At 35.3% G+C, this 24,449-nt stretch overlaps 3 protein-coding genes, 1 long non-coding RNA gene and 1 pseudogene across 4 annotated transcripts; 2 read left to right on the forward strand and 3 right to left on the reverse strand.

Annotated features, from left to right (window-relative positions):
* Positions 1-210: 210 nt before the first annotated feature.
* LOC107924334 (uncharacterized) lies at positions 211-7,961 on the forward strand. The gene is made up of 11 exons (XM_041105933.1): positions 211-668; positions 1,489-1,621; positions 1,841-1,996; positions 2,117-2,222; positions 2,465-2,647; positions 3,432-3,591; positions 4,073-4,398; positions 4,682-4,771; positions 5,619-5,692; positions 6,497-6,617; positions 7,582-7,961. The coding sequence occupies exons 2-9, from the start codon at positions 1,607-1,609 to the stop codon at positions 5,684-5,686; spliced, it is 1,104 nt and encodes a 367-aa protein (XP_040961867.1). The 5' UTR covers positions 211-668; positions 1,489-1,606; the 3' UTR covers positions 5,687-5,692; positions 6,497-6,617; positions 7,582-7,961.
* On the reverse strand, positions 7,272-9,002 carry LOC121223711 (uncharacterized). The gene is made up of 2 exons (XR_005921046.1): positions 8,162-9,002; positions 7,272-7,659 (listed from the first exon to the last, which is right to left on the reverse strand). It is a non-coding gene; the product is annotated as an uncharacterized lncRNA (long non-coding RNA).
* A 2,615-nt stretch (positions 9,003-11,617) lies between these two features.
* Positions 11,618-14,623, forward strand: LOC107923874 (phosphatidylinositol 4-kinase gamma 4). The gene is given in 3 exon segments (XM_016854041.2): positions 11,618-12,209; positions 12,212-13,536; positions 14,058-14,623. Coding segments are annotated over 3 exon segments (1,776 nt in total). The 5' UTR covers positions 11,618-12,136; the 3' UTR covers positions 14,436-14,623.
* Positions 14,624-14,778: 155 nt separating this feature from the next.
* On the reverse strand, positions 14,779-19,588 carry LOC107923872 (uncharacterized; annotated as a pseudogene).
* A 145-nt stretch (positions 19,589-19,733) lies between these two features.
* LOC107923566 (E3 ubiquitin-protein ligase SINAT5) lies at positions 19,734-23,271 on the reverse strand. Its single transcript, XM_041105934.1, has 3 exons — positions 22,556-23,271; positions 20,654-21,040; positions 19,734-20,327 (listed from the first exon to the last, which is right to left on the reverse strand). The coding sequence occupies exons 1-3, from the start codon at positions 22,775-22,777 to the stop codon at positions 19,965-19,967; spliced, it is 972 nt and encodes a 323-aa protein (XP_040961868.1). The 5' UTR covers positions 22,778-23,271; the 3' UTR covers positions 19,734-19,964.
* Between the last annotated feature and the right edge of the window lie 1,178 nt (positions 23,272-24,449).

Raw genomic sequence — 24,449 nt, forward strand, 5'->3', positions numbered from 1 at the left:
GTGAACCGTGATTAGTAAAGATCCTCTGCCTAAGCCGAGGCTTGAGCCGTTGAAGCCGTGTCAGAATTTCAAAAGTTACCCTTTTTTTTCACCAAATCCTATAAATAAGTAATTTTTCCTTTTTTATTTTTGTCCCAACCGTCATTTTCTGATTTTCTCCCAAATTTGACGTTTTTTAATATCAGAAAAATCAAAACTATAAAATGCCAAAGTTGGGTGAGATTCCCCCCATTTTTATTTCCCTCTGGTTTTTCTCTGCATTTTTCTCCATTCCGCTTTAGCTCTCATCATCAGTTCACTAACAATAATCATAGTAGTCATGATAAACCCTAAAAATCTCCACTCAAATCTTCCTTAGAACTTCACTTCTTCTCCAGCCTTTATTAGTATTATTATTTTTATAATTTTAAAAAGAGAATTCTTCAATTCTTCATTTTATTTTTCTGTAAATATCTTTACATTTCAGTTTCAATCGAGAATATTCTCTTTTATAATCCTTAAAGTTACTGTTTATGTAACTCTTCTCAGCTTATACAGTAAATTTTTGTAAAGTTTTTTTCCTTCTGTATTTCTTAAATCTTCAATTGGATCTCTGAATTTGTTGAAATAAAAAAATTGATTTTCTTTGTTTTGCCGTGTTTTCAAGAGTTGGCAACTTTGGTTGTAAGGTAAATTTTAGTCCTACAGCTTCTACTAAATTACAATTTCTGGTTTGTCTTCATAATTATACTTGTTAATTGTAGTTTATTGCCATAAAAATTTCCAGAGATTTTGCTTTATTTGCTGAAATTGACTGTATTTTACTAGCTATTTGTTAACTAAAGGGGAAGGTTTGATTTGAAAATGCTACTTTCAAATTGATATTCAGCAAGGCCTTTCTTCTTAGAAAAATCAAATAGATTAAATGTGCAGATTCCAACTTTGCTCAGTTTATGTAATTAATCTTAGATCTGTTTGATTATATTAAAGGCTGAAGTCCTTTTTCTTCTTTTAGTAAAATGTGGAATTGATTCTGCTTGTTGCATACTTTGCATTCGAGAATCGCGAGAAAAATAAGAAGCAAAGAGTTTTATTTATTAATAATGATACTTAAGTAATGAAAACCTGATTGGTTCTTTTCATTTTTGGTGTCTTTGCTTTGTGGTTTGGAAGTAGTTAGTAAGATGCTTTTGGAATTAATTCTTATCTAATATAACAATTGATTTGATCAACGTGATTGCTTGGATTTGAGAAGAGATGAACTTGTTTAATGTTGGGAACTTAGTTGGAGAACTTGTGAATAGCTAAACATGGTATATTTCTTTGTTTTGGTAAAAGATTCTAATGCCAGTAAGTGCCCATTGGGGTATATTTCTGTTCCATTTTTTAACATAAGTTTTGGCTTTTCTCTGCTAAAGATTGATTTATACTTCAAAACATTTAATCAAGAGCCATTCTTCTCTCTACGGCGCTTGGCTCACAGCCTTCTGTTTGTAAATTTGTTCCCAGGTAGGACATGATATTCTCAAATGCTAGCATTTGATGTTGGTGAATTATGTGACCTTCGGTGGAGAGTGTGAGGCTCTGCGCTGAGCAAATAGATGCAGGCAGTTGGCGTTTAGTAGTAATGAAGAACATACAGGTGTTTCCCTCTTTTAATAAGTAATTATATTTTATATAATTGCTCTCTTTGGTGTCAGCTAAGTAGCCACTGTGTCAAGTTGCAAGTGGTCATTACTCCCAAGTTCACATATAAAAGAACTGTTCCCTCTTTACTGGCTTTTTGTTTGTTTTTTGGCTTGAACTTTCTTATCATTTCTTCCTTTACACTACCTTGATGATTGATTTTATTTGATCACAGAGCACACAAGATAAAAAACCCTCAACTCAAGCTTCACATGAACCAAAAACAGAACCACAAAACAGTCAAACAGCAGATGGCCCCTTAGCAGATTCTGGCTCTTTGTCTACTTCAAGCAATGATGGCAAAAAAGTTTCACGCCAAGATATAGAACTTGTAAGAAACCTGTTCCTTTTATATGTCACTCATTTATCCCCTTTTCTTTTTGGTCAAGGGACTTCTATCTATCTGTTTTTTTAATTAGCGATTCACAGTTTATATAAACTGGTTGTCCAGGTCCAGAATTTAATTGAACGATGTTTACAACTCTATATGAACAGAGATGAGGTTGTCAAAACCCTCTTGACTCGAGCGAGGATAGACCCAGGATTCACAACTTTAGGTATGCTTCCTGAAATTGTTTTGTTAGTCCAAATATGTGTTTCTGTTATCTGGAATTTCAATAGAGTGCATTGCATATGCATGTGATAAAGTAGATGTCATAAAAGGGAAATGAAAACCAGTCTGCTTTAATAATATCTTTGAACTTGTGAAGTTTAACCCACCAATCAAGTATGTTTCTTGTTCAACTGTGTTAGAGGTGGGATCCTCACTCTGTTCTCTTTGCTATTCTTGTTTATTCAGTATGGCAGAAGCTGGAAGAGGAAAATGCTGACTTTTTCAGGGCTTATTATATAAGGCTGAAGTTAAAGAAGCAAATCCTTTTATTCAACCATTTGCTTGAGTGTCAATATCATATGATGAAATATCCTGTGCCTCCAAAGGTTCCTCTGGCCCCAATACAAAATGGGATCCATCCCATGCCCGGTAGGTTCTGACTAAATAAAAATGGTTGCAAGCCTTTGATTATTTTAGTTATATTCTAAAGTGATCACGATTTTAAGTTAGACATGGTGCTGCTGGTCTTACTTACTGAATCATAGAATCAAGATTGGCTTGGAATAGCCATAGATGGTTAATAAATTTTAAGAGTATCAGTATTGCTATAGGATTTTCTTTAAACATGACAAAATTTCTGGGACTGTATTGTGGTTTTCACTTGATACTGATAATTTCGAAACTAGTGATCACATTCCCCTTTTCAAATTTACAACATAAGGAAAAGGATCCCTGTGTTACACTTTTGACAGGGATCCCCATGTTTAAAATATTTTTAATCGTGGTTTGTAATTTCTTACTTGATATGGGGTCTGTTAGCTGTTTGCTTGACTGCTTTCAACATAGCAAGTTTCAGTTCTTTTCTCAACTGGAAGAAGAGAAACAACTGTGAGAGGGATGGATAACTAAACCTTATCACAAATTTCATTTGGGATCTGTCTCGAGATATGTTTTGAGGCAGAAATTTTATTAGAAGCTATGTTTCCTGGATACGGTGTGTTGTATTTGTGTATGTTTAATTTTTTTTTCCAAGTTTTTCTATGTATTTGGAGGATCTTTGGGGACCATATCCTCACATCCTTGTCCGATTATGTGCCTGACACTGGTACCTCAATGAAGAGAGTCAGAGTAACAATGATTGTAGGAGTTCTGATTATTTGGTCATGTTTTATGTCACTGTTGTGGTTATTCAACGCCATTTTTTGCAGTGCAGTTAACAATTTACCAATGGGATACCCTGTGCTGCAACAACCTCAATTTCCAGCTGCAGGGCAACCTCATATGGACTCCATGGGTATATCAAGCTGTCATGTTGTCAATGGAGTCCCTGCTCCCAGCAACTTTCAACCTATGCGGATGAATTCTGGGAATGAGTGAGAACTTAACAGTCTTTTTTTTTATCTACACTATTAATTGGCTACTAGATATACAAATATTTACTTGTTGGTAAATGTGAAGGTGTACTTTCATGATCTCATATTATAAATTATGCAGCTTCTTTAAAAATAACTTGCATAATTTATGATTTGATCTTTAAAAAAGAAAAAGAAATTTATGATTTGATTATTATGTGTTCTTTCTTTAGCCTTTTTCTGTTTGAGATGTTCAGGAACTACTTGATCAAATTTGCACAATATGCATGATTGATTTAAGGTTATATTGCACCAACTCTGTTCTATTAAACTGTAATCCTGAACTGTTTTATTTTAGCTACATGAATAACTTTTACTGCTACTGCATTCTTAAATGTTTAGATATTAATTCCTTGTCACATAATTTCTAGATTTTCGTAATTTTATAAACCAAAATTATGTTTAATGATTATGCTAATGATGACTAATATTCTTATTCTAGCATGGTGATGGACAGCAATGCCAGTGATGTAATGCCTGCAGTTCCACCAACCACTGCCATGTCATCTATGTCAGAGATGCCTTTGAGCTGTACTTCAGTGGCATCCAGTGGGAGTTTTCCCTTCAGTGCATCAGATATGTCAGGGATGGGAGTAGACACATCAGCACTTGATTCAGCCTTCACAACAGATGTGGCAAGTTCAGTAGGATTGCAGCTGGGACAGGATAATGAAGCTGGGAATTCTAGAGATTCCTTTAGACCACTTGATCAGATTCAGTGGAATTTCAGTCTCACAGATCTGACTGCAGACTTGTCAAACTTGGGAGGTAAGCTGTGGCTATGATGCCTATGCTAAGATATCCAGTTAAAATTTTGTATTTAAATTGTTTATCATCTCTCTCTCTCTTACACACACACACACACACACACACAAACACATATCTGAAGACTTGTGCTTTTGTAATTGTTTTTTGCTCTTAATAATTTGTGCATGCTTTATTGTTCTCCTTGGGAACCATCACTCCAGGAATCAACCATGTTTATTACTTTATTGTTCCATTTGAAGTGTTTCTTAATTGATCTTGTTCTCACAAAGTGGAATCGTTACAGATCTAGGTGCCCTTGGGAATTACCCTGGTTCTCCTTTTCTTCCCTCTGATTCAGAAATTTTGCTTGATTCTTCGGATCAAGAGAATATAGGTAATGAGGTTGCATGCTAATGTTTACGTTGATGTCTATTTTGAATCATTAGAGGATATTGATGTAGCTTAAATCAAAACATTATGATGCTGATTTGATGTATTAACTGAAGTGGGATGCTTTAACTGACATCGGTAGGATTTTACGAGACCTTTCGTGCACTCAGTTATGGTTGAATTAGTTAAATCTCAAAATTATACATGAACATGAATCTAATGGGCAATGCAATAAGGATACTTTGATTGGTGCAAGTGCTACCGTATGCACGAGGCTTTGATTTGATCAATTTTCACCTGCCACCAACAATATTATCTACATGGCTCAAATATGTGTTTAATTATTGCTTACACAAATAATTATATTTATTTAAAATGAAAATAATTGAAAATTTATTTATTTAATTGTGTTGGTGTCTGTTCAGGTTTAAATTTATATAATAATGCTTTCTAATTTCTTTGTTTAATAATGCTTCATCTTGCTCTTAGTGAAAATTAAAAAAAAAGAGAATATCGAGGCATTCATTACTGAATGAGTGTTTGAGGCCTTTCCCTTTATAGTTTCATAAGTACAATTGAATGAAAATAAAAATTTCACGTATAAAATTGCATTAAATCGGTGTTCCATATCATGTTGCAAATTCAATTAAAGTTTGTAAAATGTTGGGATTTATCCCTTGAATTGATATTCATGTCAAGGGTTTGGAATTCTAGTAATAGGTGGCCAAATCCACAAAATGGCATGAATGTTACATTTTGAAATACTTTGGTTGCTGACATTTCCCCATTGGGATATACTCGGTATGTTAATGTGGGTTTGATAATTCACTGATGTATTTAACTTGTTTCAGTGGAGGAATTTTTTGTTGATTCTGTCCCCGAACAGCCGTGCTCTCCGTCTGATGAAGATAAATCCTAGATAAAGGTTAGTAACGTCCCTTCTTGAAATTGTTAGGAATAAGAACAAGATTTGACATCTATTTAGTAGGCATTTTGAAATTTGAATTGTTAACATATTTCAACATCTAAGCAGTGTAATTTTTAACTTGTGATCAATCAAATAGCAGTCAAGAAAACAGGAAAGTAGCCAACTGCTTAGTTGTAACTTTTCAGATTGTGGGTATGAGACCTTATTGTTATTTGAAGAATCTGAGGACCATTTGTTGGTAATCTTTTGTTTCTATGTATGATGAGGAAATCACTGCGATATTTTCCCATCCTACTTGACTTTGTGATGAGGCAAATGATTGAGCTTCAGTTCTGAAAATGGAATGAATTGGGATTATTCATTTTTTTTCTTTTGTCTCAAGCTTAATACTTTTCGTGATTTTTAATTTTATTGTGTTAAAGGTTTGAATTTAGTAATTTCAATTAAATAACATTGGTAAAAAAATCAAATAAAACCCCTAATCTAAAAAAACCCAAAATGCTGTCTTTTTTTTTTGTAATTTTTCAACCTTTTCTTTTTGATTTATTTCTGTCTATGCTTCATCTATATTATCTTGTTTGCTTGTTTTTGTTAAAGAAGTAGAATAATTTCCGTCAAATTTAATTTCATGGGAATGTCTAATTAAATACCCATTTCTAAAATCACTGAAGGTTAGACACTTTTACCTTCAAATTTCATCCAATTCATGTAATTTTAGCTTCTGGAGGTACACCTGTTCCATGTTTCTTTACTAAATTAAGTTTTAATTTTCAAAGAAATTTCTCTTTTTTGATAACCCAGTAATAGGGATTGCAGTAGAGTAGAGAAGAGAATGTCGTTCATGCAACTAAAAAAACCAACACCGGCGACAGAAAATTGATGGGTTGATTGAAAGGGTTTTAAACGGTTTCCGTATGCAGAAGTAAGTTCAATTTTTATTCTCTCTTCCGTCGAAGGTTTCTTTGGTTTTTTTTTTAATGTTATTTAATTAAAATTATGTGACATATCAGTATTCCAGCATGTAATTGTCCAATCACTAAAAAGATTGATGTGTTAATAGAGATGAAGCCATGTAATCAGGTTATTGGAAAATGATAAAATGTTGGAACTAAAAATGAGCAATTCCAAAAAAGGTAAAATGATGAATTTTGAAAGAGAATCAGAAAGTATAATATATATTTTCTTTAAAAAAATCACGAGGTAAAAACGAAAGAAGTACATGCCCTATGGTGGATGTTGAGATTTCTCATCTGTTTTAGTTAATAGCTTTCTAGTGCTTCTTCTATAAATAAATGGGAGTATAGAGTATCAAACTTAATTCATATATTTTCAACATTTGGGAGCTTTACTCATCCGAATTAAACAAATAGTCATATCTATCATTCAGACATATGCCTATTTATATCAACCCAACTAGGAGTGAGAAAAGAGGAATCCACAATGAAATCTTAGGTTAGCTCATCCCCAGCAGACACATAGGTATTAGCGATAAGAAGTATCTGCCTCTCATCACCCTCGCATAACAATTAAGCATGCATTGCAAAAGGAATGTTATTTTTCAGCATATGAAGAGACATAAGTAACAATGCTATACATAAATATCTTATCTCTTAGTCACCTTAAGGTGGGTTTACCAAACATCTCTTTTATTTACATTTTTGAAGGTATAAGAATAAAAATCTCTTTACGGGAAAACCCCATCTTTGTTGATCTAATGGACTTGTCGGAGATCTATCTCCTTATCCAAGAAGTTAAAGGTTTATTCATCCTTTTGACCACACTTTCGAGACTCCTCAATCATGCGATTTCCACCCTCCCAAGACCCTCAAACCCAAATCTTGTATCAACAAACACTAACCCATCCTATTCTGTTTTTCTCCCTGCAGGGGAGGAGACATTAATGAACGAGCAATATTCCCCTTATTGGTGGCCTCAATCACTATTTCCTCACTTGTCTTGAACACCTGTATTACGTATTGAATAATCATCAACAATCAGTCCTTAAACAAATTAAGGGCGGCAGCAGCCAAAAAGTAAGGGTGTTCCAACATGATTAATTACGGGCGATCAAGGCGGTACTAAGATACCGCTAGTGTGACAAGTTTGTTCAGAGAATGGAAAACATTGAGCCATTTTTATAAATGTTTTTAAAACCACAACATTATCAAATCTTGCTGGTTCATAAAAACCAAGCAAATATTGACATGTACCGTCACCAATCAGTTCAATCCTCTAAATAATAATATAGTAAATTTATTGTTGGTTACATCTTCTCTGATTGTGTGATCCAATAAGAGTAAATTTTTTTTATCAACCCGTTAATAATTTGGAACTACCAAAATATATCAAATGAAGATAGAGAAATTAAATCCTAAACTTTAGGGACCAAAACTACAATTAGACCTGCCATGAAGCCTTAGTAGAGGAAATTGGTTTTCATTTTTCACTAATCTAACTACAGATTACCATCAACAAACTCAAGTAATGAGGCCAGCTTGCTTTTGTTGACAAATGGATCCAAGCCCATATTTTCGATTCCAATTCAGTACTGAAAAACCACTTCTCATAGATAGCGGAGTTTGGCAAGACTTCCAAGTTGCCAGGGTACAGCTTAGAGAAGAGAAACAACTATTTCCGGCGGATTTACACCTCCATCTACGGCAGCGCTAGCGGTAGGGGATCATGTGCTGGTGGGCTGTTTTGGCAACTCTTGACCCTGGGAATGGATCACGTCGGAGATGGTTATCACGTTGTTTTAGAACAATGCCCTTCAACCGCTAATATCATATGAAAATGGAGAATTAGAAAGGAAGAAGATGATGAGAGAAGGGGGAGAGGGAGGGAGAAAATATAATATTGAATAATAATTTGTTATTATTATTATTTAATATTAAATTTATAATTTTGATATAAATAAAAATCACTAGAGATAACTATTGATTGGTTCCAAAAAAAAAAAAAGCTTTTAATGAAAGGCCGACTTGATTCGATAAAAAAAAAAGAACCGATGATTCAACAAAACCTAATTTTTATTAATATAGTGGCAGAATCTGGGGACAAAGTAATTGTTAGGTCGACACCTCATTTTAAGTCATCAATGACTTGATGGGATGGGGAAAGGAACCTTGCCAATTTCGCACCAATTACTTGTACCTTAAACTAAATGCCATAAAGGGTACGTAGGCTGAGTTTGATGGACAGTGTATTTACTTGCGGTTAGTGTAAAAACAGTAGTGGTGGTGAGATTAGATACTGTAGCGATACTGTAACGTGAGACAAAAAGTAAACTAAACGCAACGCACCGCACCGCACCGCACCTAATCGCCCATCCAAACCCACCCCTAGTTTCCATGTGGTTTTATTTTGTTCCTTTAAATTAAAATATTTGTAATTTAATCAAAGAAAAATTTCATTTTAAACGTTAAATTCCTCAAGTTAAAAAAAATTTCAATTTAACATATTTTTTGGTCAAAATTTCCCGTTGACCTAAGTAAAACACTTTTGTCCACCAATCAAAATCCTTCGTCACCATCTTCATCCTTGTTTATTACACGGACTTTCTTCCTCAGCTGCACCATCCAATTACTCCTTCTGAGTTCTGACCATCTCTTGCTCCATCCAATACCCAACAGATCATTGCGCCACTGCTTTTCCACCCCATATCCTATCCTCCTAGCATCGCCCCATCTAGGCCCGTCGTTACAGGCCTCCACCATCACTGTTGTTTTATAAAAAAGAAAAACTATGTTCCGGTGGCATTTGGAGTTTCTTTTTTGGGATTTATTCTTGACCCATGTTATGGCTTTGGATGCCCCAAGCTTGAGTTTCTTGGCTCCCATGAATGCCGTTGTCTTGGCTTTATGAAACCCACATTTTCCTTGGGATTTCTTGCTGCCATCTCTTTCTTCGCAGTTGCAGCATCCTCATCTTTCATGGAACCAATCCCTTCAAAACCCCATTGATCACCCCAGCTTGGTGCCTCACTTGCCATACAACTTTCTTATCTTTCCAAAGCCAAACCGAAAAGAAGGTTCATGCCAACAATCCCAATGATCATAGTTTATCGTAACTATGCTTTTTCATGTTTCAACCAAATCTTTTAGCGGTATAAATATGCATACTCCATAAACGCAAAGTCCTGCTATGAGGCCATCATAAGGCTAGCTAGCTCTTTTGTACTATATTAACATGTATATAATCACACTCGTTATATGTATTGAGAATAGTTAAAAAGAAAACCCTGTTGTAAGTGTTACCAATCCTTTTTAAGCTTTGACAAACAGAAAATGATTTATGGAAGAGAGATGAAAGCAAAGCAAATGAAATGAAGATAGTGAAAAAATTAGAGGGTTTAATGGAAGATGACAAATTATTGTTCGTAAAGTGTCAGCGTGGGTGTTAGTGTGTAGTTAAACCAAATATATAGCCTCTTCCCTTTCTTGCATGAAAATTATAGTTGATTTGGTTATAGGTTTGAGAGGAAAGGAAGATGAACGGTGGGGGTTAGAAAATAGTAAAAATATGATAGATGTAGGATGTGTACTGATGGATTTTATTTTTGGGTGATTAAAATAATTTTTTTCTCTCAATAATGATTAATTGTAAATACTGTTTTTTAGGTGATTAAAATATAAGCATTCAAAAAGTTGAATTATCAATTAAGTAGTTTACCCATAAATAAATAAACTTTCAACTTCTTAGTTATGCCTTCAACAAAATCGAATATTCCCACAATATCACTATGCTCGATAATAAATCACCTTTATTTCCTTAGATTTAGTGAATTCCTATGCTTCAATTAGGGTGTAATCAATCGTGCTCAACACAAATAGCCGGACTTCGAGTTTAACGATAATTGGCTACTACTCGATCGAATATATATTTTTAAGCTCGAATTCGGTTAGATATATAATTAAATTATTCAAGCTCGATTAAGCTTGTTTATCAATTTTTATACTCAAGTTTGAGTTCAGCTTAATAATAATTAAGTTTAGGGTTAATAATATATATTAAGGAAAATGACATAATTTAATAATATAAAAATATGAAAAGCTCGATAAGGCTCGCAAGTAGTTTGAGTCAAGTATTACTAAGTTTGAATTCGGCTCAATCGAACACTCGAGCTCGAGCTCGACTCAATAACTATCGAATTGAGTTCAAATTTTTTCGAGTCAAACTCGAGTAGGTTGCAAACACCGACGTCTCATTTACACCCAAAGTTTAACTATATCCGCTTATCCCTTTTCAGATCGGAAAAAATATCATAAATCCTTTAAGATTTATTTACCAATTTTAAAAAAAATAAAAATATAAGTATACTATTATTATTTATTCTCAAGATACCATTATTATTGCAATTATAAGGAGAATACATGATTTAAAAGTTTAGGGTTAGTACTAGAAGTAGATATTGTATAAAAAATAATATTTATTTATACTTATATTTTTAATTATTAGATTTTATTTGACTTCAATTAAAATTAAATATTTTTTGTGTAAAATGAATTCATTATCATAATTTAAAAGATTCTAATAAAAAACAAATTGATTAAAATATAAAAGTAAAAAACTAAAAAAAAAGAATTCATCTCAAATTTAATATTTAATATGTATTCGTAGGAAAATTCTAAAAAAATAAAAGAAAATATAAGTAGTCATATTTAAAAAAAAAAGTTGAGGGAATTAGTTTTGTCTTTTTATTTACAATTAATTTAAGCGGGTGAAGGGGTTTGGATACTTTTCTTTTGAAAACCTACAGCTATTTATTTATGTTTTGTTAATTTATAAAAAAAATATTATTATACTCATCGAAATTAAACTGAATTGGGAAAAGAGTTTATAGACGTGGAGCCTAAGAAATACCAAAAAGCATTTGCCTACTTTGCCTTTCTTGCACTTAAATATTTGTATACGGTATACAAAAATTGCCTAAAAGTCATCGAGTCACTACCCTTCTAAACGGCGCCGTATGCAAACGTCTTACTCTTCTCTCATCCTTTTCCGTCTTTCCTTCCGCAACCTAAGTAACCACCATCCCAGAAAGAGAAGAATGGAGCAAAAGTGTTAATTCCTTTGTCTTTTTTTTAAGCTTCAAATACTTGCTTCCCCTCTCCTCGGTTCTATCTTCTGGTAAGAATCCTCCCTTTCATAATAGTTAATAATTTCCTTACAGTCAATCTTAAACCTTAGTCTTACAAATCAAGATGATTGAGCTGCGTGATTCGTAAATACTTTTTCCTGTGCTTCCTAGGGTTTCGGTTTCTCCGGCCTAGAGGTTTTGTCTTTAGCTCTGGAGTGGGATTTCTTTTTGGTTGTATGGAACTGTTAAATTGTAAAAAGGATGGGATATTATTGTGAATTTGTACAGGTTAGCTTAAATTTTTAGAATTCTTGTTTTAGAGGGTTGAAAACACTTTGTTCTTCAAAGTCCCACTGTCAAAAATGTCGTCTGCTGGTCTTGCCGTTGTTAGTATTCGAAATGAACCTTTGGTTCCTCCTGATCACATGAATCCTGAATTGGGTTTTGTGAAAACGAATCAATTTGGATATATTTGGCCCTTTGTGGATCGATGATTCCAATGCGGGTTTTGGAATCAGATTCTATTGAGTCCTTGAAGCTACGAATTCAAACCTGTAAAGGGTTTGTTGTAAAGAATCAGAAGTTGGTTTGTAGTGGCCGGGAGCTGGCTCGGAGTAATTCCCTTATTCGTGACTATGGAGTCAATGATGGGAATGTTCTGCATTTGGTTCTTAGGCTTTCTGATCTTCAGGTCATTACTGTTAAGACTACTTCTGGCAAAGAATTTACATTTCATGTGGAACGAGGACGGGATGTTAGTTACGTGAAACAGCAGATTGCTAGGAGAGAGAAAGGGTTTACTGATCTTGATGAGCAAGAAGTTGTTTGTGATGGGGAGTGTTTGGAGGATCAGAGGCGTATTGATGATATATGTAAGCACAATGATGCAGTATTGCATTTATTAGTTCGAAAGTCTGCCAAAGTTAGGGCTAAGCCCATTGCTAAGAATTTTGAGTTGTCTGTTGTGGCACCAGAATTGAAAGACAAGCAAGATTTTGATGGAGGTAAGAAGGAAAACAGTAAACAATATGATCTTGGTGGCGAAGAGAGTTGGAGTGGCTATGATGTTGGTAGAGAGGAGGTACCAAAAAAGCCTCTTGATAGGGATTTTTTACTCGAACCAGTTATTGTTAATCCCAAGGTTGAATTATCTTCAGTCATAGTGGATATGATTGATTTGACCTTTGATGGATTGGATAATGGTAAAATTCCAATTAGATCGGTGGAGGGTACTGGAGGAGTTTATTTCATGCAAGATTCTTTGGGTCAGAAATTTGTTTCTGTTTTTAAACCAATTGATGAGGAGCCTTTAGCTGTTAACAATCCTCGAAACTTACCAGTTTCAACCGATGGTGTAGGGTTGAAGAAAGGTACAAGAGTTGGAGAAGGAGCATTCAGGGAAGTTGCAGCTTATATTTTGGATCTTTATAAGAATGAACAGGGCAAGATATATGGTGATGAGAAGGGTTTTGCTGGAGTTCCTCCTACTGCTATGATCAAGTGTTTGCATAGCTGCTTTAACAATCCTGATGATTTAACAACAGTTAAGATTGGTTCATTGCAGTTGTTTGTGGAGAATACTGGAAGTTGTGAGGATATTGGTCCTGGGTCTTTCCCTGTTGACCAAGTACACAAAATCTCTGTTTTGGATATAAGATTGGCTAATGTAGATCGGCATGCTGGGAACATTTTATTGAACAAGGATGAAGATGGGCAGATATTATTGATTCCGATTGATCATGGCTATTGTTTGCCTGAAAGTGTGAGTACTGATCTCTTAGTTTACTGCAACTTCATTTTAGCATTTTATGTTCTGTTATATTTTACTTAACCTAGCCCTTGTTATTTTTAGTCTAGGTTCGTCCATTTGGTTATAAATGCTAAACATCACGCTTGGGGTGATTTGAATTCCAATTGTGAACTTAACATGAGCCATATTATACAATCACGATTAGAAGGTTAATGAACTCGTATTAGGTCCAATTGAATCAAGAGACTCTAATTCACTGCAAAAATTTTCATATTGATACAGTTAATTTAAACTGTCTAGCAAGCTGAGTGGTGCCGCCTGCCTTATTCTATGTTTTCTGGGTTGTTGTTGTCTTAGGCAGTGCTTATGAGAGTGTCACTGCCCTTGTCTTTTTTTCTTTCACGACATTGAATTTGTTTTTGGTCTTTTCAATTATAATTATTATATTTTTCATTGTCTTTTTCCGTATTTAAAGATTAATCGCTTTTTATATATTAAAGCCTAATGATTCTTTATATTTTCTATTTCTGTAGTTTGAAGATTGCACATTTGAATGGCTGTATTGGCCTCAATCTCGCCAATCTTACTCTTCTGAGATAATTGATTATATAAAATCCCTTGACGCTGAAGAAGATATTGCTCTTTTGAAATTTCTTGGATGGGATATGTCGCCTAAATGTGCACGTACTTTCCGCGTCTCCACCATGCTCCTCAAAAAAGGTGCAGAGAGAGGGCTCACTCCCTTTGCTATTGGAAGTATATTGTGCAGAGAGAACATTAAGGTGAAATCTGTGATTGAGGAAATTGTCCAAGAGGCAGAGGATTCTGTGCTTCCAGGCACAAGTGAAGCTGCATTTCTTGAAACACTCTCTGATATCATGGATCGCCGTCTTGACGAGATTGAGTGCTGAACATCTGTAAAGGATGCTGGTTCATAGTCTATAGTTATGCAGTCATACATTCATTTTCATACTGTACAGGCATTGCCAGATGGTAGGACCTTAAATTGCTAGGCAGATTGGTTGTATGGTTTATTCTTCTCTATTTCATGTGGTACTTAACTCAATTAATTGAAGACAACGGATTATTTTTTCTTTTACTGTTATTTTTGGTTCATTATAAAGTTTTTCATTGTACTATAAATTAAGTTCATGGAATGTTGTAGGTCTCGATTAGGTTGGCTCATTGACACTGACGTAGCTTCAATGGCAATACTTGGAGAATATAAAACTGCTAGGCGGCCGTATATTTTTGTACAAAATTGCAGGCACTTATGATTTTTTTTTATGAAAGCTGTAATGTTTGAATTACAAGTAGAGACCAAGGAAAAGAAATTAATTTCGAACCTCAGTGACCCGGCACTTCTCAAGTAGTCAATTTTGAAGTCGGTCCTCAATTCAATTTTTGGAAGGCTTTTTGAGCTTCTTCTTTGACCTTCTGGAGGGAAAAAAAAAGAGTCATGTTATATTGCAGACAAATAACAAGTCATCTATGGTGAATACCGTCTCCCGCTGCATTAATTTGTAAAAACACTTGGGAATATAAGAACTTACCTCCTCCTGGGTTTATCACCAACACCAAGCATGCCCTTCATCAATGAGCTTATATCCACAGAGCGTTCACGCATGATCTTATCATGGTACATCTTGCTCCCAATCTCACATATTTGTTCTTCCACCTCTTCTAAAGTTTGATCCACATTCAGCTGTAGCTCCCCTTTCTTGATCACAGTTACACCAAAACCGTTTGCTTTGGCTTCCCGAAAAGCATACTAGTATGAATTGTTGAACGTTAAGAACAATTAGACAGCATTCCAACCTCAAGAGGAACAAAGGAAAATGAAAAGAAAATATGATCACCATCAACTCTTCATGCTTTTTGAGAAGGGATTAAGGACTACATAATCAACAGGTGACTGACCAGTCATTCTTCTTTTTAAATACTAAAGAGATAAAGGGTTTGACCAGAGCTGTCCTTTTCGGTCAATTTTCAGTATCAGATCAGGAGATTGATTACATTCTAAAACTGATAGGAACATCAGAACAACAAAATTTAGTTGATCTTCTCCACGCGACAAGTATGTTCACTTTATAGTTGGATAAATTAGCATGTCATTGGTTTTCTCAGGCAATCCTTTGACACTTGAAGTTCATTTTTTCTAAAAGCATAAGACAATATGATTGACACTATTTCATGGTACAACCAATCAAAATTTTACCTTAGGTGGCTGTGGAACAATAAAGGCCCTGCCGTTTCCTAGCATATCCAAGTGAGCCTGCATGATGTAACAAAGCTTTTGCAATCACCAGTATCTTCAAAAGCAATCACATGGTGTGGTTTTGGCTCAAGTTCAAGATCTGCTGCCATCTCCAGTGCATAAAATCCTATCCTCTGCCCCTCATTTTCAAATGTGTATAATTCAATACACTGCAATATAAACAGAAGATTACAGTGTGTTCAATAACCAGTACCATGGGCAAATAGGCATGGTACATGCCAAAAGTGCATTTTTAGAAACATAGCACAATCTTCGGGAACCATACAACTCATGCATTAGGGTTTAGGGTTTAGAGAAAAAGAACTTGAAAGTAATTCTGAGTGAAAGCAAAAACCATAGCGGAGAATAAATATACATACTCAAAACACTTACCAGTACATGTGGAAGATCTAACCACCACAAATAATCTTCTTCCTTCTCCTCTGCATACTCTTGATACTTGCTAACAACAGCTTGTGGTCCAAATAATTCCATTTCTCTTTTAAGCTTGTTGAGTTTCTTTTCCATGAACTTTTTGTTTCTTTCAGGAAGTTTCTTCATAAGATCTGCCGCTTCTTGTACCTCTTTTTCAGTGATCCATCGGTCCAAATCCTTCCCCATATCCTTCATAATGGATTTGACTTCAGGGTCAGTTTCTGCATTATAACATTCCAAGAACCCACGGGACCATTTCTTTGTGTGCTGCCAATACTCCTTTCCTGATTTTTTACCAGGTTTGACAGAGCCATCACTGCTTTCAATAACTATCTTGGGATCCTTTTTATCAGTATCATGAACTTTCCTAGTCAAATCTGATTCTGATGAGGAAATAGCTAAATCCTCATTAATGGGGGATTCTGTGGGTTTCTGAAGGAAACTTTGCCCATCTCTTTTTGCTGGATATGTCATACCAACTTTTCCAGTAAAAAGTGCTTTACGCTGTTCTTGGAAGTTGCTGAGGAACTCAGGACTTTTCTCTAATGGGGCCCCTTCCAGCGTGGTATAATTTTTTCTGGTGGATCATGCAGGCTGATACCATCTAGAACAAAAGCCAAAGATCTTATTAGCATCATTGTGTCATTAACTTCTATGTCTAAAGACACCAAGTAACTAAGAATCAGTAAATCAAAACAATTTTGGAGCTGTTCTACTTAGAAGATACAAGTACGGAAAGGACATGCCTGAAGAAGGATTCTAGATTTATGAAGTGTAAGTCATAAATTAGTGCTGCTATAAACAAAGATCTAATTATATGGTGCAATATTTCTGCTTCAGAGGGTAGAAATAATGAAATAATTATGAGTTTAGAACAAGTACCTGTTCCGTAATCAAGGTTTTCAATATTCGAATGAAGCCACTCATGGAGGTGAGATAGTTTTTCATTTTCTTTCTCAACTTTCTTCTCCAGACCTTGGAAGAATGCAAGTTTCTCTTCAGCATCCATCAAATAAAAGGGATCTCGGCCAGCCAATTCATTTTCTCGGACCTGAAAAACAATGTCTCTAAGTCTATCATCTTTCATCCACTCGAGTTCATTTTCATCTTCATTAGAGCCAAGTTGTTTAATCTGTGCTTGCACATTTAATTGTTCACCAACTTTCTCCCTAGCAACCATGTAATTTTCTCTAAATCCATCTCCAATCTTTTTAAGTACAGGCTCAACCTCATGAAAATTATTCTCAATCCAATTTTCCCTCATAACTGACTGCCCTTGTTCTCTACTCATACCTATGCTTTCTTGAGAAGAAGATAGAGGTTGTTGATGAGCCTCTTCTCTGCATTCCTCATCAGAATTTTCTTCATCATTTTCCTTCTTAAGCATAGATTCCTTGTCCCCCTGAATAGCACTTTGACAAGCATTTTCAGAAGCTGTAGACTCTGAATCTCCACGGGACATGCCATAGGGGAACATTTTGTCCTTCGCATCTATTATCTGCTTTGTACTTGTACCTGATCTTTTATCACTCAGTAGGATTAAATCAGGAGTACTCTTTTGCACAGCTTCCTCTACAGGTTCTTGGTTAAGTTTTTCTTTGTTGGATTTTGTGGAAAGGAACTCTCTAGCTTCCTTCACTGACAGTATAACCCGAGGTTTCTTTCCAAAAGAATTGCTCTTTGCAGAATATGATTCATTATCAGTAATAACAGGGGATTGGTTACATTCTCCTTTGACTAATACAGGTAAAGTACTCCCCGTATTTTTTAAATCCTCATTAGTGCTTTGCTCGTCTTTTGGTAACTGTACACATGAAGCATCAGTGACTAGCCTAACTCTACTATCTAAAGAAGCTACTCCATTGAGAAATTTAACACCGTCATCTTTTGGTTCATTTGAAGAAATTGGCTCCACTGCTTTGTAGCTAACTTCACCTTGTTCTGAATCATCTTCAGTAGAAAGGTTACTCAAGAAACTCGCCCCATCTTTCCTACCCTCTTTGGTTGGCTGCATCTCATCAGAAAATTCCTTGTTTGCAGCCTGGCATTCTCTTTCATCCTTAGCAACAACAAATTGCTCTCTACCCTCAATCCCCCGGGCTTCATTGCCCATCAATTTGATCTCCTGGATTTCACCCTCAAAATCCTCAGATTTGCTACTTTGAGAGCCTGAAGAATCTGGCAATGCCAATTTATCCATTGCAGCCTTTGCTTTTAGTATATTATTCATAAGTTCTTGCTTATCCAGCAGTGGCCTTTGAAAAGACGAACTCGGCGGTTCTTCAAATGCTTGAACAACTTCAACACTGCCCTTCTCCAATATGTCTTTTCCTTTCCTAGACCTTATCTTTCTCCTCATCATTTCTTTCTCCAATTCTGTGTATTCCACCACCTTTTTTCCGAGAGCAAACAACTTCACCGCCCAAAGTAAAATCAAACCGCCAAGCACCAAAGTTCCAAAGCTTGAGAGTTTTGGGATAAACCCAGGACGATGAATAACCCCGCGAATTCCACTTATGAAACCAGACTCCTCACCGGTAACCACAAACTTGGCTACCGAACTAGTCCTCGGAATCACATTTTCACCTCTTTCCATCTCTCTAGCTAAATTTCTTGCATACAAAACTTTAGAATTTACTTTCTCCATGTCTTCAAATTCAAGTCTTTTCAAAATCTCATCCTCATGAACTATAACCCCTTTTACGTTCCCTTCCAAATCTTGCAAAACCGTGAAAACAGGACTCGACCCAATACCCCAAAACTCAGCATCTTTTTTGTACTGGTCAACCCAATTCTCTAATTTACTCAACAAAACAGATTCACCTAAACGCTTTGATTTTAATGAATCGTTATCTATTTCAATCTGTTTGGTGCTACCAGAATTAAATTTCTCAAAATTTTCCGAACCGCCATTTGGGTTCTGAAAATCAGGACTTGGATTTAAAGGAATGGGATTTTCACGCACCTTTTGATGATCGAGGAGTTTTTTCCTCAGAGAGTTGCGGCGGCTCGTTTTCCGACTAAAATGAGCTGAAACACGAAAAACGTTGGTCCCTCGTGACGGTAAACCGAGAGGAAATGAGGGTATTATGTGTAATCTACGCAGGGGCTTTCTGTTGGAAGTTTTGATGGAAAGTCGGGGAGTGAAAGATGAGAAGCTTGAGAAAAGCTGTGGGGTTTTAGACATTGGAGGATTGAGAAGCTCCATCAAAACATTAAGCAAATGTTTCGACCTTGAAGAACTAAAAGAAAAAAGGTTGAGAATTTTCTGATTTCTGCTGATAACATGAAAGGACTAACAGTGCTTTCAAGAGTGATGAGAGGTTTTGTGTGAAACACTGGAAACTCTGGGAAAATGCTAAAACCCCTTTGGAGTTGTAAACGACGTCGTTTCTTTACGTTTGACAGTCGCGTCACCTTTAATCAGTAAGGTAAGAAGGCATAACTAATGCTTCGAGTTGACAAAATCCATTGTTGTAGTTGATTACCACACAAATTTCTAGGGTGGGAAAGGAAATTGGCAAACACATTTCCATTGTATTTCTCACTATTTTACAGCATAGTATGCAAGAGTGCAGACTATTTATAACTTTGTTTTTACAATTGAGAAAAGGCTTAGGCCTCCAATATTCATACAGAATTCAAGAATTCTCACAACACTAACAGCAGGCTACTATGAATATTACAAGAATATGCAGCAAATGGTATTATGGGGTGTGCCATCAGGGATCCAACAGGCCTTTTCTTTTTAACTGCAGAGGTTGGGTATGCAGGCACCACCTTCTGGGTTCTGTTGTTCTTTCCATATCCGTCCGGTTACTCGCAGCTTCAACTCTTTCCTATCTCCTCCGGAGAAGAAAAGTGCCATGTTACGCTGTATAATAAGGCCGTCATGGCTATCCCTGACCTTTCGGTGGCTATCTCTTATGCTTCTTGGAGTGCCTTCCCAAATGAGTTTCCTGCCATTGCCCCCAACTTCTAGGCTATAACTGTAGTTGCGGGATTCAACCTCATCACCCATGAAACGAAGGAATGCCATATAAACAGGGGCCATCCCAAGCTGGAAGGCTTCAAAATGGAGACAGAAGTACTGGCCATAACAGTGGAATACCTAGTATAGATGACAAGATACAAACCATTTAGTGGAATACCTAACATAGATGACAGATTTCAACACTATAGGTTAAAACATGGATATTAATTCAACTCCTCACACTTCTATGAAAGAATATGGCTACTTCCTTGTTAGTATAGATAGCTCAACTCATTGTCAGAGGAACTTGACAGTCTTTCATTTTCTTAAACTTATGTTAAGACGGTGTTCCATATATAAGAATGAAATAAATTACCGTAGGAGCATACCTCATTTATTCTTATCCATCATATATTAATTCAGTTCCTAATCAGAATGAAGGTGCTTAAGAAGAGAGTGCTTACAGTTAGCATCCATGTGGCATTTTCTACTTCCCGAGGATTGGACTTCACATAACGATGGTTAAACGTGCATCCAGAATGCATGTCAACCTTGTGGTCATCCCTTAGATGAGCAACAAGGAATGGAATACCACCAACAACAGTGCATTCTGATCCAGCATATGGGCAATTGTATGGCCTGAAGTTGCATAGGGCCTCATGTTTGAGTTTACTGTAGTAAGGAAAGATCTCCGGGCATCCAAGTGATGTATATTTGCAAGGCAGTTCAAGTGATTCAGCTACCTTCTCTAGTGCTAGACACCTAATATCACCAAGCTCCTGTCTACAAGTGGGGCACCGATTGTGTACCCTTGTTTTACAGGTCGAACAGAGAGTATGCCCATTGTGACACTGTGAAACAACATACCGTTAAAACAACAATTACAAGGTGAGAAAATACTTGGAGCAGCAAGATTCACTAAGCATAACAGTATGAGAAATCCAGTCTAGTTGTACTAGCATTCTAAGCATTGCAAACTTCTATTCCACTAAAACCAACGGTTCAGAAAATAGAATCTAGCCTTTAACATGTAGAACTAGAGAAACTAGAAATGACTTTGGGAACAATTTCAGAGCAAAACATACAAATATATGGTTTTATCAGCACACAACAGAGAATCATAAAAACCATGCAGATCAATTTTTGTCTAGACAAAACCGTACACATGGCAACCTCATCCCCCAAACCCCAAAAGAAAGAGGGGGGAAAAAAGAAGAAAAAAAGCTATCCTCTATTCAAATTTGCTTTGGTTAGCAACCATTTAACCAGCCACCTGATCATGTGGAGGCTAAAGATACGTGCATGAACCCATATGAAGAAAGAAAAAGGGGAAAACACACAAATTTACTTAATATCAAGTGATAACCCATCTCAATTTAAGTCTTCACTGTAGGAAATACATTCTTGTAAGGAAAACAAAAATAATATACCATAAGGCACTCTTCAATTACTATTGCTATGAAAACAATCTTACCAGCATTATTTTTTATTCTGTAGCTTAAGCCACTATTCAAATGCTTTTTCTGTGAAATTATGCAACTTAAGAAATATCGGTTTCTGATTTTCTTGGTTCCTAAAATATGCATGACCGGATAGTGTTTTAAAAGCTCTTTAGTTTCCCTTTCACTTTGCCTTTCTTAGCCTCTTCAGATTAAGAGAAAATGAAAACCAATGTTAAAAACACACTTTTCTAGTATCCTTCTTATAGCACAAACAGCTGCACATATCACCTTACAATCCACAATTCATTGTGCCTGACCCGAATATAAGAGACATCCTCATGAGTATAGGGCAAGGCTACAGGCAATACCAACAAGAATAAACTACAAAAATTGAAGTGTTGGTTTCTAACATTACAGCATGATTACTCCATGATCTTCTTCTATTTGCTCCTCCTCCACCCCCCCCTCAAAAAAAATATATATATATTTGCTTCTTTATCCTACTCATGGAAATGCTGCTATAGATTATATCATTATATGGAAAGGATTCTTGTACTGTACTGTAATTCTACAGTAAAACCAAACTACAGAAATTTCAAAAATCAAAATCCCAAAAGATGCAACGTTAGACTCACGTCTTCCTCTAACCCACAAAAAGACCTTCAACTTCAGCATCTCCAACACAACACAACCCAACATCCAACTAAGTCACCACAAAATAGCATCCCTGCAAACCAATTTTCTCCAATCTATAGTCCTAATTCTAACACTAAAAGAGCACAGATTCAACACAGGAGAGTAAACCTCAAACAAACAGTCAAAGCCAATAAATTAATCTTAAAAACAAAGACAAAGAAACCAAAATTAAACCATTCAAGACCCCAGAAGGAAAAAGAATCAAAGAAATTGGAATTAAAGACTGACCTGATGGATGGGAGGGTACATAGAATTGGTACAAACAGGACATTCCAGAAGTTCATGGACACTGGTGGTGCTTGAGTGAACCGCAGGTGACACAATACTGTTGCTGCTCCCATTGTTGCTATGGGACTTCAACAATGAAGACAACTGATTATGATGATGGATCTCATCATCATCATCAATCACATCTGAAGATGTCATACAATCAATGCTATCAAATTCCATACAAAAGGAGATCCAAAAAAAAAAACTTTATCAAAATGGACCGGTTATTTTCCGATGGGTATTATTCCTTTCTGGAAAGACAAGAACTTTGGGTGCACTTTAATTGATGCGAAAAAGAAAAAGAATGAAAACTAGATTAAAACCCGGATCAGAAAATGAACTGCATCAAACGGTTCCAGGTTAAAGAGAAAGCACGGTTAAAAGAAAATGAAAGTTGATAAAGATTTAGGGGATTAGATGGAATCATTGAGAGGAAAAGAAAACCCTTTTTAAGTTTTAACGATGGAAGTTGGTTGCTGCCTCTCGTCGCTTATTCATTGGATGAGAATTTATTGGGGAGGCAATGTAGGGCCAGGGCCTCATATGCTGTAAGAGATGACCTTCTTTCTACTTTCTACCGTATAACGTGCACATAATTGTATTGTATGAGCTACTTGTCGGGCCAACCGCCATAACTGGATAATAGGATTTTTTTGAGATTTTTTTTTTTATTTTTCATTCAATATTCTAGTTTTTGAGGTTTTAAATATGTTCTAACCCTGATATTATACGAGAAAACTTGCAAAAACATAAACTCTAAATCACTTGGCTGGAAGCAACCCTCCTTGTTTGAACTTTGGACAACAGGTGGGATATGTGCGAGTCAGATTACTACGGATAATCTTTAAAGGTCTAATTTCACTTTTAGTCTCTATCTTTTCGTATAGTTAAAATTTAATCTCTTTATTATTTTTTATTTAGTAATTGAAGTCGGATTACTAATATCATTACAGCACTTTCATTGGCCCTTTTATTGTTAAAAATTGCTTACTTAACCAACTTTAAGTCATCTGAGAAAAAATAAATCAACTTTGAAACGATGTTGAAGAACATTACAATTTCACATTTAACATTTTTATTTGTGTATTTAATCTATCAAGTGTATAATATTAGTTATATGAGCAATTTTTTTATGCTATGTTATTCAATTTAATAGAAATATTTTGACGATGTTATCAATTAAATTTCAATTATTAAATCAAAAAGAGTAAACGAACGAGCTAAGCAATTGAAATTAAAAAAATATATATTTAAATATTGTTAAAAAAAAAAGCTCCTATTCATATATGGTAAAAGCCATCATCTGGAACTGTTTGTTTAGTATTGGAAAACGAAGCTTCATTTTATAGCCGAATCCTGCATTCATCTTTTCCTTATGGAAATTGAACTTAGAAGCAAGATGTGTCTAGTCAACATCTCCTTACGTCGTCGTTTTATATGCAGTAATTAGAACATGGGAGGAGAACTTGGCATTTGCACCTTACTTTTTGATTATGGGTTATCATAGTCTTCTCCTTTCCCTACTATATTGAATTAAATAGTTATTAAGCATATATATATTATGATTATGTTAATTTTTTTAAAAAATATTATACATTTCAAATGTTTTAGAAACAAAATTGAGACAACAAAGATTATATTTAGTCCTAAATAAATATTGGGATAATAATCACTCGAGGAGGTGGTGACTTGTATCCAACATTACTTCAACTTGAAGAAGAAACTAGAGCACAAGAATTCTAATATATTTTTGTTGAAATTGTATGTAGAGAGTGGTCACAAAATTATTAATAATTTTTTTATCACTCAATTATGAAAAGGTACAAAATGATTATTAATTATTCGATATTTT

The sequence above is a fragment of the Gossypium hirsutum genome, chromosome D11 (assembly GCF_007990345.1).
Source record: "Gossypium hirsutum isolate 1008001.06 chromosome D11, Gossypium_hirsutum_v2.1, whole genome shotgun sequence".
Lineage (NCBI taxonomy): Eukaryota > Viridiplantae > Streptophyta > Magnoliopsida > Malvales > Malvaceae > Gossypium > Gossypium hirsutum.